The sequence below is a fragment of the Montipora foliosa genome, chromosome 14 (genome assembly GCF_036669935.1).
Source record: "Montipora foliosa isolate CH-2021 chromosome 14, ASM3666993v2, whole genome shotgun sequence".
Classification (NCBI taxonomy): domain Eukaryota; kingdom Metazoa; phylum Cnidaria; class Anthozoa; order Scleractinia; family Acroporidae; genus Montipora; species Montipora foliosa.
In genome coordinates, this window is record NC_090882.1 from 12,413,138 (window position 1) to 12,430,224 (window position 17,087).

The 17,087-nt window shown below is 38.6% G+C and overlaps 2 protein-coding genes across 3 annotated transcripts in view; one reads left to right on the forward strand and one right to left on the reverse strand.

Annotated features, from left to right (window-relative positions):
- Positions 1-1,598: 1,598 nt before the first annotated feature.
- Positions 1,599-8,554, reverse strand: LOC137984714 (homeobox protein goosecoid-like). 2 transcript variants are annotated; one of them, XM_068831974.1, is made up of 3 exons: positions 8,272-8,554; positions 7,658-7,839; positions 1,599-3,719 (listed from the first exon to the last, which is right to left on the reverse strand). In XM_068831974.1, the coding sequence occupies exons 1-3, from the start codon at positions 8,396-8,398 to the stop codon at positions 3,414-3,416; spliced, it is 615 nt and encodes a 204-aa protein (XP_068688075.1). In that variant the 5' UTR covers positions 8,399-8,554; the 3' UTR covers positions 1,599-3,413. The 2 variants fall into 2 exon arrangements, 1 of the variants encoding a protein (XP_068688075.1); XR_011119157.1 differs by lacking the exons at positions 7,658-7,839; positions 8,272-8,554 and adding an exon at positions 6,739-6,967 and having other exon boundaries at positions 3,582-3,719.
- A 5,228-nt stretch (positions 8,555-13,782) lies between these two features.
- The window catches only part of LOC137984632 (uncharacterized), a 45,990-nt gene continuing 42,685 nt past the window's right edge, over positions 13,783-17,087 (forward strand). The window contains exons 1-4 of the mRNA XM_068831832.1: positions 13,783-13,889; positions 13,957-14,031; positions 15,506-15,633; positions 16,562-16,638. Of these exons, the coding sequence (XP_068687933.1) occupies positions 13,806-13,889; positions 13,957-14,031; positions 15,506-15,633; positions 16,562-16,638 (364 nt within the window). The 5' untranslated portion in view covers positions 13,783-13,805. The remainder of the gene's footprint in view (positions 13,890-13,956; positions 14,032-15,505; positions 15,634-16,561; positions 16,639-17,087) is intronic.

The window sequence follows — 17,087 nt, forward strand, 5'->3', positions numbered from 1 at the left end:
TGAAAGTGCTTTTCAATGATCGCCGTGATGTCCCGTATCGTGAAGTTCAAGGGTTCACGCTCTAGAATGATAAATCGTCGCATGTCAGCCCTATTGATTAATAAAGTTAATGGCCTTTAAGTATTGGGCGGAAGTGTTTTAATTTTTGTGCAAAACAACGATGGCTTATCTAAGCATTCTCACAACTTACATTAAGAACTTTAAAAATCTGTATCTAATTTATTTATACACCCGACATTAAGGAACTCAGAGTAATTTGAAGGGTTTTCTGGGATTATTTCCTTGGATGAAGTTGATTAATCAATCACGTCATGCTAAATGCAATTTCTACATGTTGCTAAACGAAGTTGAAGGAAAGCAGAGACGACTCCATTCCTTTCAACCAGTTGGCATTAATTTAATGGCATTACTCAATCGTTTTCCAATCTTCAGAAGATAGTGACACACTGATCAACATTTGTTGATTAACACTTTTTGCATTATGTTGAACCCTCACCAACTGGTCACGTCACTGGCCGATAAATTAAGTCAGTTGATAAAATGGTGGTTTGAATGTCTTATTCTCGAGTCGGACAATTCATATGGGCGACTCCAAACCGGTCAATAAGGAATTTGTTAACTCCATCTCTGCGAAGCCCGTAAAATTCAACTTCCGGCTTTTTTCGACAATGAAACCCCTTTGTCGTTTTTATCACAGTATTAATTTTCGACCTCCCTTGAGTGCCATTAGGGAAATTCTTTGCTGGTAAATTTGTGGAATTCCGAATTTGCCTCTTAAAGTAATATTTTTTTAGAGGATCAGTAACATTTTACAAAGCCGAGGCGGCTTTTCGATTTCGCTGACCACGATGCAATGCAGAACCCAAACGCCTAATCGTTCAGAACAAAGGTCTGACTGCGTTTGCAAGTTTTCATGAAACTGTGCACTTAAAATTAAAAGTGGTTTCTTCACGCTTTGCTTTTGTTGGAATTCGTTTAAGTGCGACTGATTATCCAAGATGGCGATCAACAAACCCCTAAGACATATTTCCAGCGCAAGAAAAAGAGATGAGGGATTAAAATGAAACGACGAAAGATAACATCTCATTAACATATTTCGGACACATTGCCATTAGAGGCTTTGTATTACACAAATTGCCACATAGCTGTATATGCGACCACGTTTGATTGACAAGTCATCCGCATGTGCCTATGGCACCACGCCTTGTATAGTGCTTCTTCGCGTTTAAACAGCAAAACGTCGGGCAACTCTTCGTCATGTACTGTTTAAAAAGCAATCAGCCGTGTTCTATCGGGTTTAAAAACACGAGTCGTAGCCGAGAGTGTTTTTAGACCCGATAAAAAACGTGCTGCGAGTTTTTTGAACGGCTTCAAAAACATTCCCCCAAAAAGCCTGTTTCTCGGGAGTCCGAACAGAGATCCAAATTATGAGAGGAGAACATAACCATATAAAAAAAACAAGCTATGCCTTTTTGTATTCTTTATATAAAGAATGTTAATGAGGAGTGTTTTATTGGGTTTAAAGCTCATGCACGTGACATTTTGTCGATGATCTGATTGGCTGTTTCGCTTATGAATTATTAATGTCGTTTTAAAAGCATTGGAATTCTCATGAGCAATTGCCAGATGTCTGAAGATAAGAGCCAAGAAATGAACTGCAGTAAAACAAGTTTCTTTGATTTTTGGCAATTTCTTCTTTTTATTCTTGCTGTTCGCCGTAAACATGTCGCTAAATCTCTGATTTTACTCAGGAACGAATAAACTGGAATAGAAGGCGCTTGCAACTGTGAGGGACACTGTGAGGTGAGAAAATGAAAAATTTATCCTCACAGCTCGTTGATCTTTTGTAGGGAAAGGCAAAGAAAACTATTAAAACGTAAAAGGCTTGTGTAGAGCCTGAAAATGAATCCTTTTTGTTCATCAAATATGCAAATTTTCTCATATTTCTTTGTAAATCAGTTAATTTTCTACATATGGTGAAGTTTTCTGGGAAAAAAAGGAAGTACAAAGGAACAAACTGAAGTAGGACACCTTCTGTTTTCCCTAGAGTTAAACAAACATTTTCCCTTCCGGTTCTGTAAATGGACTAATTAAATTAAGACTCTTGATGAACATATAAACTAAGAAAAGAGTTTATTTTATTTACATTGCTTGCAAAATGTGGAAATAAATATTAACTGCGGTCATGTATGCTAATATGTTTACTTTTCTCCTAACATCAATTCTCGAGGCGACGTGCCATATTCCAAAGTATTGCCTGGCTACTTTTTAGAATATTGTGGATTAAGTGTATAAAGCATAAGCATAAATCCAAATCTGATTCAACCTTGGTGCTTTTAGAATAAAGAGCAGGATGGACTTGGTATGGCTTTGAACGCTAAACAGAAGGTGCTAAGTATTGTTCTTAATTAGTACTGTTTGTTACGTGGTAGGTAAACCTTATTTAACGTCGGACGTTCCTTTACCCTCTAGAGGGTATTCTCCCGGGAAGCCGATGGACCGCTCATTTTATCCCCCATCTTTCCATCAGTGCTCCGTTTTTAAGGTTAAAGCTACCTGAAGCTACACAGAATGGAAAGACGTCGAAGCAAGGATATGAGGTCGCTAGGGATCGAACTCGGCGCGGGACCTCTCGCATAGAAGGCAGCGCACTAACCTATTGTGCAATCCTAACTCCTACGTTTTACGAGGTCACGTGGTTCTAACGCCGGTTTTTATCTGTGGATGAAATCCTAAAGTGTGACTATTCAAGTGAAAGCCATTGAGCAGTACTTTCCTTTGATTTTGTTTATTAGGCTGTACAAATTGGTTCCGCCTTTTGAGTCAGTGGATGAAATCCTGAAGTGTGACCATTCAAATGAAAGCTGCAGTACTGAGCAGTACTAGTTTTTGACTCGCGATGAGCAGTACTAGTTTTTGACTCGGGATGAAATTAAAAGGAAAGCATTCAAAAGAGATCTTATCAACTTAAGGAGCAAGGATGGCACAGTCGGTTAGTGCGCGGCCTTGGTACAAGAGGTCCTGAGTTCGATTCCCGGATCTCGCATCCTTGTTTCGACTCCTTTCCTTTCCGTGTAGCTAAGTAGCTTTAAATACCCGTAAAACGGAGCACTGATGGCGAGGGGGGAGTAAAATGAGCGCACCGTCGACCTCAGGTTTGTCAGTGATTAAAAGTTACTGTTACGAGTTATCGACGTTAAATAAGGTCTACTTTACTTTACTTTACTTTACTTTACTTAATACGAGTAGATCGTTGTTGACTAATCTACGTGTGGGAAAGATCATTAAGTCCAAAATGAAAATTATCCTTTTCAGTTGTTTTCGTTATAATGTAAAACTGAGATCATTTTCAGTTTCACTCAACATTGTGACTGTAAACATTATTTGGAAAGGCTATATTACATAGTATCAATCTAAGCTTCTCTATTCGTTGTAGGAGAACGGTCCGGTCTGCCGTTAAAATTTTCTTCAAATTTTGCAGACTTTGTAAGGGATTCGATTTGCGTGGATCCTAATGACTCACTAGTTTTACTTCCATGTACAATGCGCGAATTGTCTTTTTCATTTTCTCTGTTCCTTGCAGTTGGAGATCTGTCATCTGTCGCTTTTGGGATGTCTGTTGTTGATTTTGCTTTGAAATTCTCCGATTTTTTCCTTTTTGCTTCCTGATCCTCGCGTTTTTGCTTTCTCCATTTCGCTCTTCGATTCTTGAACCAAACCTGTATGAGACAAAAAACCCGATAATTACATGCTTCTCCAAATCTCATTGGAAGCAAAAGTCTGCTCCGGCAATTAGTCCAAGTTTTTGACCTTATTGAATTAATCAGTAACTACACGGGTTACTGACTTGTCATCTTTTTGTCAATACACCTTGGAAGGGATGAATTTTTATCTCCGAGGTATCAGTGGATTGATTGCCTTTCCAGGACATGGCAACTGGAATAATTTGACAAAATAAGATAACAAATGGGGTAATCATCACAGATAAAGATTTAACTTTTTTTTACTAGTAACCAAGAACGGCATTAAAAAAACAATTGCACATGGATCTATAAATCTCCATATGAAAAATATTGTTTTTCTTTAATTGAAAAGTCAACCATTGACAAAATATATAACGACGAGAGACAGATATGTGAAGAAATGCAAGTACTGAATTTGGTGCACGCTGTTTTTAATAAGCTTGTTCTCCCCAACCTACAATGCCACTCGTGTCTGGGAATACAGACAATAAAGTCACAAAGTCTTGCCCAATCTTTTCTCTGCTCTGCGAGTGAAGATAGAAAGCTGCATTAATATTAACATAGATATAAGGCTAGCACTGAAACACATTTTATTGTTTAAAACAGCCGGGTAGCAAATGCTTGTAGTTAACGGGGCACTTCAAGTTGAATGTCAGAATTGGCTCTGCATCTAATCTCCTTCATTTCTAAACATAACGCGTGAGATACTGATCAACGTTGTGGAACTACTAGCTGAAAAAAAACCTCCGCATTACACTTGCAAAGAACAAACAATGAGGAATTAACCTTTGAGCAAGTCACAAACTGAAAGACACACCGCACATTATCAGAGAAAAACTGAGGGCGCTTTCCATTTGACAGAACTGATAGGCCAGAAAAGCGCCCTGAGAAATCTGTAACTTCTCAGAAAAACGATTTGCACAACTATTTGAGTTTGTTTGGAAACAATTTACTAGTGCTAGGCTTGTTCTATGTAAGTATCATGGAAGTCGGACTTGCCCTAGGTGAAGAAATCATTCAACTAGTAGCACGCTTTAATGCGCACTCAATCAAACTGAAATGGCCCTTAACCATTGTATGCAGTCAGCATCCATGTATGAAGAGTTAAAATGGGAATCACTCGATCGTGTCGAAATACTAGCATCCTTATAGAACTGGCGACAAGAGAGGAGAATTTTTCTTACATTGAAAACAAATTTTCCGCCGTCTTCTCCCTAGGTTAATCGAACGACAAAGCCGGAAGACAAAGTCACTTCACGATATTAAAGAAGAGTCTTGACAATAAAATATGTCGCCTTTTCGAAACACACGAGTGTAAACTGGTTGAATTATGAACCACAGTTTATTTTATGTTGTCCCCGGCAACAAACCGAGCCGATTCCAACAGTTGACGCCACGCAGTGGGTGGATAATTAATGTGGTGTGAACTTAAGATTCCATCACATGGTATGCAAGACTGATCATCGAAAAACTCAGTCTTCCTGTTAAAAAACGATCTGAGTATTTTCGGAAAGAATAATATATGGCTTTGTTGCTATCATTACTGTCTATCCATATTCGTTAGACTATGCTCCAGTGAAGAAACCACGCAGGGGCTTCCGTGTCATTACTCCACCAGAAAACGACGACTCTCGATTACATTTTACTCACTTTTTATCGTTTTGCAGTAAAAACAATACAGGAGACGTTTGTAAATACTATGAGAGTTTTAATTGTAAAGGTAAAAAGAAACTTTTGATGATATAATATTTAACAAACGATAAATTATATATTACTCTTCGAATCCCTTTCACCATGCAAATAGAACAATTCTTCGCTTGTAAACTACTTAATCGTAAAAGCCCGCTCCACACAAAAAGATGGATCTTTTTTAAGTGATGTTTTCATTTGTTACGAATTTGCATGACTGTGTTGAATTCATTGAAAAGCAAGTCAATAATACGCAATCATTTTTGTAGTCTGAGTAACAGACACAGCCACCGACAGAAGCTACACGAGTTTCGCTATCGCTTGAATTTCATGACGAGAAGAACAATAGCGGCCGACAACGCGTTCAAGCTTCCCTCAAAGATCCATAAAGCTGTCTTAGGACTTGTTTTCCCCCCAAAAAAGGCAGTTGCGTTGTACTGAGAAAAGACGTACGCGAGTTGTTAAAGACGTTTTTACAAAAAGTGTCGAAAAAGGGACATTGAACCGTCCTCAAAGAAAACGAGATGCTGGGTCGCTGCTTCTTTGAGAGCACTTTTTCGAAATGTTTGAAGGAATTGTTCCACTCTCTTCTCTAAAACCTCCTTTTTATTTATTTTTACTCACGACCCAGTACATACCTTTGGCAAAAAAGACGCTTTAGGATCAAGTGTAAAAGTTATCTGAATGATATTCCAAGTGAAGAGAAGGAATTTTATAACGTACTTTGATGGTGAAAGTCGCCAAATGAGGAAGACTCTTCCCTGCTAAGCTTGATTTATTCACAAATAAAGCAATCGCTAATGCTTCCTTTTTTGTAACAAACTAGTTTGTTGTCGACTTTGAAGTGTCTAGAGCAAAGCACGACTTAGTTGATTTAATTAAAGATTTAGTAGCCGGGGTTTATAAGGCGCGAGAATTCACACATTTTCAAGACTTGAGGTCGCCATTGGTGAAAATCGCTTTGTCACAACACGGAGATGGCCAGTGTCTTAACATCAAACTTCAAAGGTGTACCTTTTTTATCCTTTGCCTTCGAAAAAAAGTTCGCGGATAGTATTTTATGATGTTAATAAATTGCAAAGCTGACGAAAACGACTCGTCGAGAAATGGGTGCCTGCTTGCGCCATTTGGACAGTGCATAATGGCACGTCAGATTGGCGTCGAAAAGACCGTTCTCTCAAAATCAATTGTACTGGTTGTTAAGAGAGAAATTGCAGGTATTATTAAACTCGACACAATCACAGAGGGCTTAACATGTGAGTCAAGGACACTTGGTGAACAGTTAACAAAATGGAAAGGCAAGTACCTGATCTAAGATGTCTCATCTGGACTCGGCAAAGTTGCTGTTGTTTTCGATTTGTGCGAAACGACGCCTTCACAAATCCATGAATCCGGCTGTCTTACTGGAAACACGCCTTAGTCTTCAAAGATCATTTCAGTCGTTCAAGAGGACAACAACAACACTTCCATGTTATGGAATATGGCATACTCTACGATCGAAGACCAGTTACACAAAGCGGGTGTGTTGCCCGAACCCAAAGAGTGAACACCCATGTCAATCAAAAGTTTGGACGTGCCTTGATCTTAGTGGCGTTGGAGTGTAATCATTAATCTTTAAAGTTTGACAGCAATATGCTATCGTATTTACCCCACAATTACTAAGATGAAACTGCGGCGTCCTTAGTGAGGTCAGCCATGGCATATAGTAAGGTGAGACGGTGTTTGTGTTTCAAAATCTACATGCATCAGTCGTCCTCTTTATAGACAAATTGTGCGCAAAAACACTTGTGCTGGAGGGGCACTTTTGTTTGGAGAGAGAGAGAGAGAACTGTGGCAAAAGTATGCGAATAATTCACCAATATTTTTCGTCAGCTAATATTTTGAAACAAATGCAGATTAGTTGTATTTCATATAACTTGACGTTCAAGAATTACCTGGTCTTAGGCATAGTTTTGGTTTCCTCCGATAAAGGAGGTGTATTGACCGCGTTGCCTTTACAACCCGTTTTCCGCGATCAGTGCCCAGCGACATTAAACACGTCAATTGACGAGTGGAATCGTTTGTGTACTAATAAAAAACTGTTTGCTTTCTCTCTTTGAGAATTGTTAGTGGAAAATTAAGCAAAGACCGTAGACGAAAATAATAGATGTGGTTTGAGTAGGTTGAGGTCGTTTGAAGTAACCGAGAGCTTTAATATGTCGTTCACAGTTCATAAATTAACTCACCTCGACGCGTTCTTCTTTTAAGGCCACTTTAATAGCAAGCTCTTCTCTTAAAATCACGTCGGGGTAGTGTGTTTTCTGAAAGGTTCCTTCAAGAAGGTCAAGCTGTTCCTCTGTAAATATTGTACGGTGTCGCCGTTTGCGTTTTGGCTGCGAACGAAGAAGATCACCAAAGCGCGGAAACCCTGAAAAATAATTACGCTCAAACATGAAAATAAGCTAAAATAAGAACGAAGACGAAGAGCCGTCCGGTCTGATAATCTTCACTGATGTGGATTTCTCGCAAGAATGGTAACCATCTGTTAGATGTGCATCGCGGTAAAATGTTGAAACCTTAACTGATCGCTATTAGTTTAAGTGTATCTAAAATGGAAAGAATTAAAGTGTTAGTGGGAATCAGAGAGCAACAAATCGTTTAAGTCCTTGATTCGTTGTAATGATCTTAAAATGATACCACGTGAAGAGGAGGAGGGAAAATTTCGGCCTAATCTGCAACAGAGCCGTGTAATCGGCACACGTATAACAGATGAGGCGCATAGCGTAACGAGAGATGAGACTGAAACCCATCTGCCTGTTGAGATGCAACAAAATCATTTGAAGAAAGAAAAGTACTGTACCGATGAAACCCGGTGCCGTAGTGGTGATTATTGGACACGGGTGTGGAATCGTAAACGGTATGCATCGTTGATGGGTTGGCCGCGAAAGAATGCTCTCAATGGTGAAGGAAGATCTGAAAGCGGCCATAATCCTTTTGACCCGAATTATTTACAACCGAAGATCGATAAACGTTGGACACTTAAATCGCAGCTCGCTCAATAAAACAGCCGGAAGCTAAAGGTGAGGAGAATGCCTTCAGGGCCGTCACTGATACACACTAACTGACCAATTGACTCAATAAGCGTAGCGCTTTGTATCCAAAAGGGATTTACGAATTACTTACAGTGTTAATTCGTTACGTCATAAGAGGCGTTTGTCAACGACGACGAGCCAGTTAACCGACCGGGGACAACTCATCTGGAATCGACCAATGGGAACCCTGATTGATAATCGAGTTTTGATTAAAATAACACAGGGATTCGAGTCAATCAGTCCCGAAGGTGATACTTTTACTGACAGTGCAACGTCTTTACTAATTGCTCTGAAGATAATTCGCAAATCGTTCAGTCATCGCTAATTTGATTGGCAGTGCCAGAGCTTTCAGCCCCTCCTCGGCGATTTTGGAGGTTTGTAATGCACGAACCCGGGCACTTGTTATTTTAGCTGTTTAAGAGGTCTGTCTTGCTGTATGATCAACTAAAAGTCTAGCCGCAAACTTAACCTCATTTTGAACTCTTTTGTTTTCGATAAACAGCCTCTTAAAACATAAGGACTTTGGAGTGACATTGGAAATGTACGTGTGGCAAAAATTTTCGGCAGTATTTAGCCTCGTGTTAGGGTTACATACCCCATATCTACTGCCCCACGGGTCCATACGGCTTGTTACCTTATGTTTTCAACTTATTTTAATTGAACAGTCCCGTGTTTGGTATTAATATCAAACAATCCTTCCACATAATCGTGAAGTTTAAGTGTTGTTGTTAAGTCCTTTTACATTGGTTTTAGCGCAAAATTAAAAGATTTCAAGAGCGTGATGTCAAAGGCTTTGATGTTTTGACACCTTGGTTGATTTTTTTGTAATCCTTTGGCGGTAAAACTTCAATAATCTGCAAACTAGGAGCGGGAATAGAATTGGCGTGTAATTGCTTAATTATCTTTCTAATTGCATTTGTCGTTATTCTGTCTCCGGCCCTTAAACCTTTTTTAGAAATTCCACATCCTCAATATAGACCTTTTTTGCCTGCTTCCTTACATATAAATGTTCCAATTGAGAAACGCATGAAAACTTCAATTAAGGAAATAAAACGGCAAATTAAATTACCGTTGAAACGTTTACATTTTGTTGTCAGAGATTCAGAGGATTTGATTAAATTCGTTTTGTTATGTTGTCCTTCAACGTGGGAGAACCTGTATGCGCTATTTTGGTTTAATAACGTTCTTTGTGTTTCCAATTTCTTCAATCTTGAAGGGGGTATTTTTGCAAGGAGCTGTTTGCCTGGGGATTAACAAGCATTTATTCTTGGATTTCGTTAGTTTGGCTGGCTTCCTAATCTTTGTTCCTTTGTTTTATTAACACCACACTAGAAGGCTGTCGGTATACTTACTGACTTGTCGTTCATATATCAGAAAACCATAATCTGCCTCTATAATAAAATCATTTTTGTCTCATGGTTTTTTAATATAATCACAGCTGTTTATTGAACAACACACACACGAACCGTCATTTACACAGTTATTTTTGAACAACACAACACACGAATCATGTCCAAACCTGAACAATACCGAATGATAAGTTTCTTGTCGCTAAACGTAGCGCTAAATACCTCTCATATAACAAATGCCCGGTGTCTATACATCCAAAAGGAGTTCAAACTGTGTTCCGAGTTTTGGTATATTTCTGTTCTGTGGCCGAGTACAAGGTCGCCACATTAGGGTAGATAGTAAGTCTGTCCTTCCCTCATTATTTTCCAGTTTACTACGAGAATGTATCTAAGGGTACTAAACTTTGGCTAATTTCTGTTCCCTGGAGCGTGATGATGCACTCGAAATCTAAGCCGCATCAGTTGTCATGCAGAGAATTCTAACCTCGAAGCGTGTTACTTTCGCATCATTATTTCGATGAACGCTTATTCAATTCTTTATTTTTAATACTGAAACCTCAGTACTTAAACGTGCCTAGGAAGGAGCATGCAATGCTTTAGATGTAAGTTTGAGGCGAAAATTGAAAAAATTGGAAAATTTGTATGAAGTTTTTAGATATCCTACTAACACAAAAGCTTAGCTGAAAATTCCGCAAAGAAAATAATGACCAGAGAAGAATTATGCTCAAAAAATAATCCGTTTTTTAGGAAGATAATTAAGTAAGGACGTCTTAATTGTAAATGAGAAATAGTGCAATTCAAAGAACAGATACTTGGAGTTAAGTTTTTTAACACTGTACCAAAACTGTCGCCAGCGATGAAAAACATAGAGAGATAAAAGAGTCGGTTTGCATGCTGCGGTTAACACCTTTCTTTGCAATTGAAGTATGTTCTAAATTGGTGGCAAGTGGCTGCGAGCCCGAAGGTGTTTACACCACTACGTGGCTCGTTTATTTGTCGAAAAAAATAAACTTACGATGTTTCTTTGTTCTCGAGGACACAAGTTAACTGTAAATGTAATCGAGACCCCTCCATTTTAACGAAGAAGTGTCTTTGTTACAGATGTCTCAAACACCATTGAATTGTGCTTATTGAAAGGGAAGGAAGCCTCATTTTCCGGCCTATGTACAATGTACAATTTTATACAATGAAATATTGACAAAAGAGGTATAAATACGTACACTTTCGGGTGCATTATTCACTTCCGTTGGCACAGACGCAAGTCCTTAGCTTCGCAAATTTATCGCATTTACACCAGAAAAATCTTCCCAACAATAGTCAGTCTATTGCATATCGACGTTATCTGTAGTTACAAATATTCTTCATCGTTTGAGACGAGATAAGGAGTTCCTCTTTTGATATTCGAGATGCTATTTCCGTGCCCAAACAGTTCAGGACTGAAGGTTTGAAGGTCGCTTCGAAGCGATTCCATTTGAGCATGCGTATTCTTAGTTTTCCAATTTTAATGGACCTTTTCATGATCGAAAAACCTTCTGTATTGCCACATTTGATAGCTTATTAAACGGTTATAATGTTGATAAGTGAAATTATAAATCAAGGCGGCTTATTGTCAGTTCGAGACTCCAATCGACGTTAAGACTGGCACATCGATATCATGTGTAAAATTTTTGTTGCAGTCATGTACAGTTTCTCCTCTTGAACATCTCACTCAAGTATCATAACTTAATTTCAGATTCACTTTGTGTGGTCACGCCCTACAGTTACAATGCTTATTCAATTCATCAAGGGCTAAAGCCGGCAACACATTTCTTTCGATACAAGCTCTTAAGAGAGTGATACTTGCATTCGAGCTTTACTCAAGTCAAGTTACACAACTTTTTTCACTCGACTTGATAACCTTTGGTCTTTGTAGGAAACATCGCTCACTGGAATTTTGGAATTATTGTACCCGCGCTTCTAAATATTTTTCTTAAATGATGTCAAATTGCATGTGATAAAGAGAGCTCGATCAAATAAATCTTTGAAAGTTTGAATTACTAGTTACATAAGGTGCATTAAGCTGACCTCGCTATACGGCAACAATATGGAGATAACCAAGTAGCTCTCGACCGAGTGTAATCAATATTGACCCCATAAATGTGCAATAACTGCCGTGGACTAATCGTATCATAACAAGATGGGAGGGCAGTAACAGGTTATCGGCAACCTGTGAGGTTGACAAACGTGTTCTCACTGGTAAGTTAGTACCTGCATGATAAAAAAATATTTGAAATGAATGTTTGAAATGTTTGTAAACGGCTAGTTTCTCTATTCACGGGAAGAAGAAGTTTTCCGGAGTAGTATCTATGAGTAAAGTTGTAGAAAATACCGTGAGATGTAGTGGTTAAGGTTAGGGCCGGAAAACACGTCACTTTCGCTTGCAGTCGTTGGGGAAAAAGTGACCGTGGTTAAGTCTCCTACTATATCACTTCCTTCCAAGAATAATATAAATGTAGGAATGTTCATTGTATTTAAATTACCCAGTGGAAATACTGCACTTAACTGATCTTTTAGCTGTTTGATCAGTCCGAGCGGTAGTCTTATTGATAGTCCACTGATCACGAACTTCTTAGTTCGACGTTGAGTAAAGGTGATCCTTCATGGTTTTTGTTATTCCTACTTGATCATTGAAATGAAAATAATTTCCACGTTTTTGGCTCAACTTGTACAAGCGCACGCGCATAAGTTAGGCCGGATGGGATGACAGAATAGAAACTGAATCATCTCTATTTTACCTTCAAAATTTATCGATTTTTTTCAAACTTATCATCTAGGTCAGGAAAGTTATACTAAAGCAAATAGTTAATTAATTTTGGTTTGTTTGTTTTTTGTTTGTTTTGATCGACTCGATGGAATGTGGAAACGATTAACAATATAGTCGTGACTAGAATGGATAAGGTGCATATAAAGTATCAAACGATTTTACTAAAGTTTAACCAAGTTTTTAAAAATATGGTGTCACCAGGACAATTTATGAAAGCTAACCATTTCGAGACAGTGCTTAACCTTAATCACAAGAGATCAGTGCCAAACCCAGCAGTTGTTCTCTGCCTAAACAGAGTGTTGTTTATCTGTCAAAACCAGGTTTGCGCTAGCAGTTTGCTAATAGGTGTCAAAATCTATAAGTTTCCATGGTATTTATTGCTGATTAGCGCTAACCCAGCCTACGTGGCAGGCGTTAAAAGGGGAGGGAGAAGGAGGGAAACCGGGAGGGATCTAAGGAGGGAACTGGGGAAAGGGGAAATGATTTCTTGTGAACTAACAGCACTTTGCATACAATTTAGTGCATTGCTGCAGCTTAACTGTACAGGAGCGGATGAGGGAAAAATCCCGCTACATTCCGGAGATGTTCAGCCCACACAACGCCAAATGAATCTTGTCTCTGCGATGTAAAAGGTTCGCACAAGTTTTCGGCGCCGAATGCTACTTTGACTCTGCAGACATTGTTGGAGTACGACCAGGTCATGAACTCTTTTCTTTTTAACGATAAGCGGTTTTGATTGGATATTTTTTGACAGCCAGGCGTTTTGAAGATGTCTGTAATTTGCATATTAATAATAAAAATTACAACTACAATTACAATTTCCTCCAATTTGCATTTTATTTAGGGGGCAGGAATGAAAAAAACAATGGCGTTGCTGCGGGCGCTTCTTCCTTTCTCTTTCCCCTCGCTTCGCGCGCGCTTTCCCTTTCCCTACCCTTTTCTAGTGCCTGCCAACGCGCATGCCACGCAAATGTCACGAAGTGTCTCACCTTATATGGACGCGATTACCGTTTAGGACTGATGAAGAACTCTTCTTAGTAACCACTCCTGCATGATAGAGTGCACACAAAATTGACCATCTAAGAAGTACTTCATGTATGGAAATGTTTTGGGTTTTTCGTCATCTCCTTCAGAAAATGACGTCACCAAGATGGAGGGTTGTCCGCGATCTTTGATGCTAAATGTCGACCTAAAAGAAACTTTTCCCACAGAATTTACACCCGCACTGAAATCGGTAAAACAAAATAGACGTGATTACCTAGTTTTTATCTTTTTCATAAACGATTATTCTTCATTTTTAGTATATCCGAGAGCATTATAACGAAGATGCGGACTCTTACAACAATGAATGTTCTCAGTTGGAACAACTGCGTTCGGTAAGTTTTTTTGTCCGTTTTGCGCTTTTTGGCCATGGTTTGTCTGGAAATATCTTATAGACTTTATGCTTGAAACTTTTAACGAAAACTGAATTCCGTAGAATCGTGGGTTTTGTCACTTAATTGTGGATTTCAGTTAGTTACATCACGATTTTAGGGAAGCTTGCAATTGTCAATTTCCGTCGAAGCTTGAGGTCTTCAATCCAGGTGGAATTTAATTCACTCGCCCGAGTGCTGCTTCGCTTTATATTTCCGCATCGTGGTTCTGCTGATAAACCTTTTTGCCGTTGGTATTAATCGCATACAAAGTCTACATGTATGTACGGTGGAGTAAACAATTATAGATCGTAAATAATTATTATTTTAGGTGCATTTTTGAGCAGACGAAACACGTACTTACTTTTTTTTAAAAGTTATTACAGAACCTAACTTTCTCATGAGGTTCCTCGAGTGAAAATCTTCAAATTAACGCGAAAAATCATGTCCAATTCGTGAAGATTTGTGCGGAGTTTTTGACTGCTCCATCAAACTCTAAGGATATATTTAAATCCACATATTGTTTGAACTATTGAGCTCGAGTACATTACATAGTAGTGATGATGATATTGGATCCAGTGTATTGTAACAAGTACATGATTGAATTTAACAAGTGTTATGTCTGGAAAGATGTTATCAAATGGTGCATGGAGTCCATAATGGTTTATTTCAAAGCTTTTCCCCCAAAATATGACAACTTTCATTCACATGGCCAGACAGTTTGATTTCCTCTAATGTCATGATACTTGATTTGAACTACAATTTGCCTAATTAGTAGAGCCCTTATGCTTTGCTGCACAAGCTTTAGACCGTAATTGGTACATTTTGTATGGATAATCTGTCTACTTTTTTGGCTTTTATCCTATGATGTCATTTCTTCTAGTTTCGGGGAGACTTTCACATACTGGGCAAAAATGGCCGAGGACAAAAGAACCATTGTTAGTCCAATGAGGCCTTGCTAATTGAGCATTTTTATGTTCCTTTGCCCGTTTGTTTCATGAGCATTAATTATTTCGGATCTGGTATACGAAAGACCAGCCCTAGTTTCTGGCACTCTAATTCAATCTCAGTCATTTGTTTGCTAGAATAGATTCATGCTAGGTCATGTTACTGAGGAGAAGAGTAACCAGTTATAAGCTTTTAACCTTCTTTTAGACCTCACTACCTTTCCTTTCTTTTTTTTCCCTCTTCCTTAATCATTCTAATTGTTGTATGTTTTTTCGGAGGTTAATCCACATAGTTCTAATAAACTGTCAATAATTCCATGATGCTCTCTTCATGTCAGATCTCCCCTATTATGATCATTATCATCATCATCATTGTTAAATTACTATGCAAATATGTATTATCTGTGTCAATCCACACTATTGCCAAGAAATTAAGAACCCACTCCTTAGGATCAGCAAAATGTATAATGCACTTACTGATAATTATTTAGGCCTCTCTTCGCCCTTCACGTGATCACTCAGGATGCAGCACATTGCGACGTTACTACGCTCAGCTGCAGTTCCTTCAGTCGAGATTTCCCATGGAAGATGGAGGAACAGTCAATGTTCAATTTACATGGTTGGTACTCATCTTTGTATTCAAAAATGCTTGACCAAACAAGGACAGGAAAAGTCCCATTAGTGCATTAGTGCTGTTATGCAGGAGGTTGAGAGTTTAACTGTGGCCGGACCAACACTCAGGGTCTTAAAATAACTGAGCCTGAGAAGGTGCTGCCTTTGTAATTACATCTGTAAAATGGCCCCATCTCATAACCCTTGTTTAAAAAAAAGCTCTGATGGACATGAAGATCCCGCACTGTGATTGAAAAAAGCAAGGCATCCATGGAGTCTCTAGTATTGTACAATAAAGACTTCACTCACTCACTCATTCACTAAGAACTATCAGATATTCAAGCTTGATCACCATGTGATTGCATCTCAACGCCACATGCATTTAATTGTAGGGTGTTCCAAATAATGGGCAGCCACAGATTTATCAGGCAACCAAACTCATGGGTTTAGTTGCCTGTCTTCGACAACTTGTTTTTTATTTTAATTTTTATTTCGAGTACTTTAAAGTGCAAGGTTGATAAAGAATAAAATTATACCAAGCCAGAATCTTGTTCAAAACAAGGACGACTAAATAAGCAAATAAGGTAAAAGAGGTGCACACAAGCCTTGGGACCCACACAGCCAGTCTGAGCTTCTCCTGGTGTCAAATTTTGCCCAAGAAACTGGGAGTATTGCTGCCCCCCCCCCCCCCTTCGCACAATCCCCAGCCCTCCCTGGATGGGATGCAAGTCCATTACAGGGTTACCCCCAATAATAATTATGTTTGCAGTAACTGGAAGTAAAGAGAGATAGGGTGGAGCAAAGTTTCTTGTCTAAGGAAACAGCACAGTGACATGACAGAGCCAGGCCACAAGGAAGGTGACCCTTGGGTCAAGGCTCTGGCACAATAACCCCCACACCACTGTTCTTAGTTTATGGTATGCTTTTTTGTTTAGGACTGATCTCTATTCTGAAGAGCCAATAGTGTTATGTGATGCAAAATTTGAACAAGCAGCCGTGTTACATAATTTAGGTGAGTCCAATCTAAACTGAATGTCAGAAGAATGAGAAGAATGTCACCTGAAAAAAATTCCTAAATTATGCGACACCTATTGGAACCGTTACAGTTTCACGTGCTTTGCAAAATGACTGTGGCAAGAAGTTTTACATTGCTGTGCTTTTGCAAACTGCTTCTGAAAAGACAATATTGCTCTAGGAATGGAGGAAAGCAATAATTATACAATGGCAGTGGTCAATCAATGATAATTTGTTCTCTTATTTTGAACTACTGTATGATTTATTAGTTTGTTAATAACCTTATTAATCTTACATTTGTACATTTAATTAATTTTGAAATAATTAAATTATTAATAGTTATCAATTTAACTTATTGTTGTGTAACTTGTTTGTAATATAGGTGTGCTCTTTCTCTCTTTTTATATTATTTCAATTAACTGGAAGGTAAGGTTTTCTTTCCAGGCC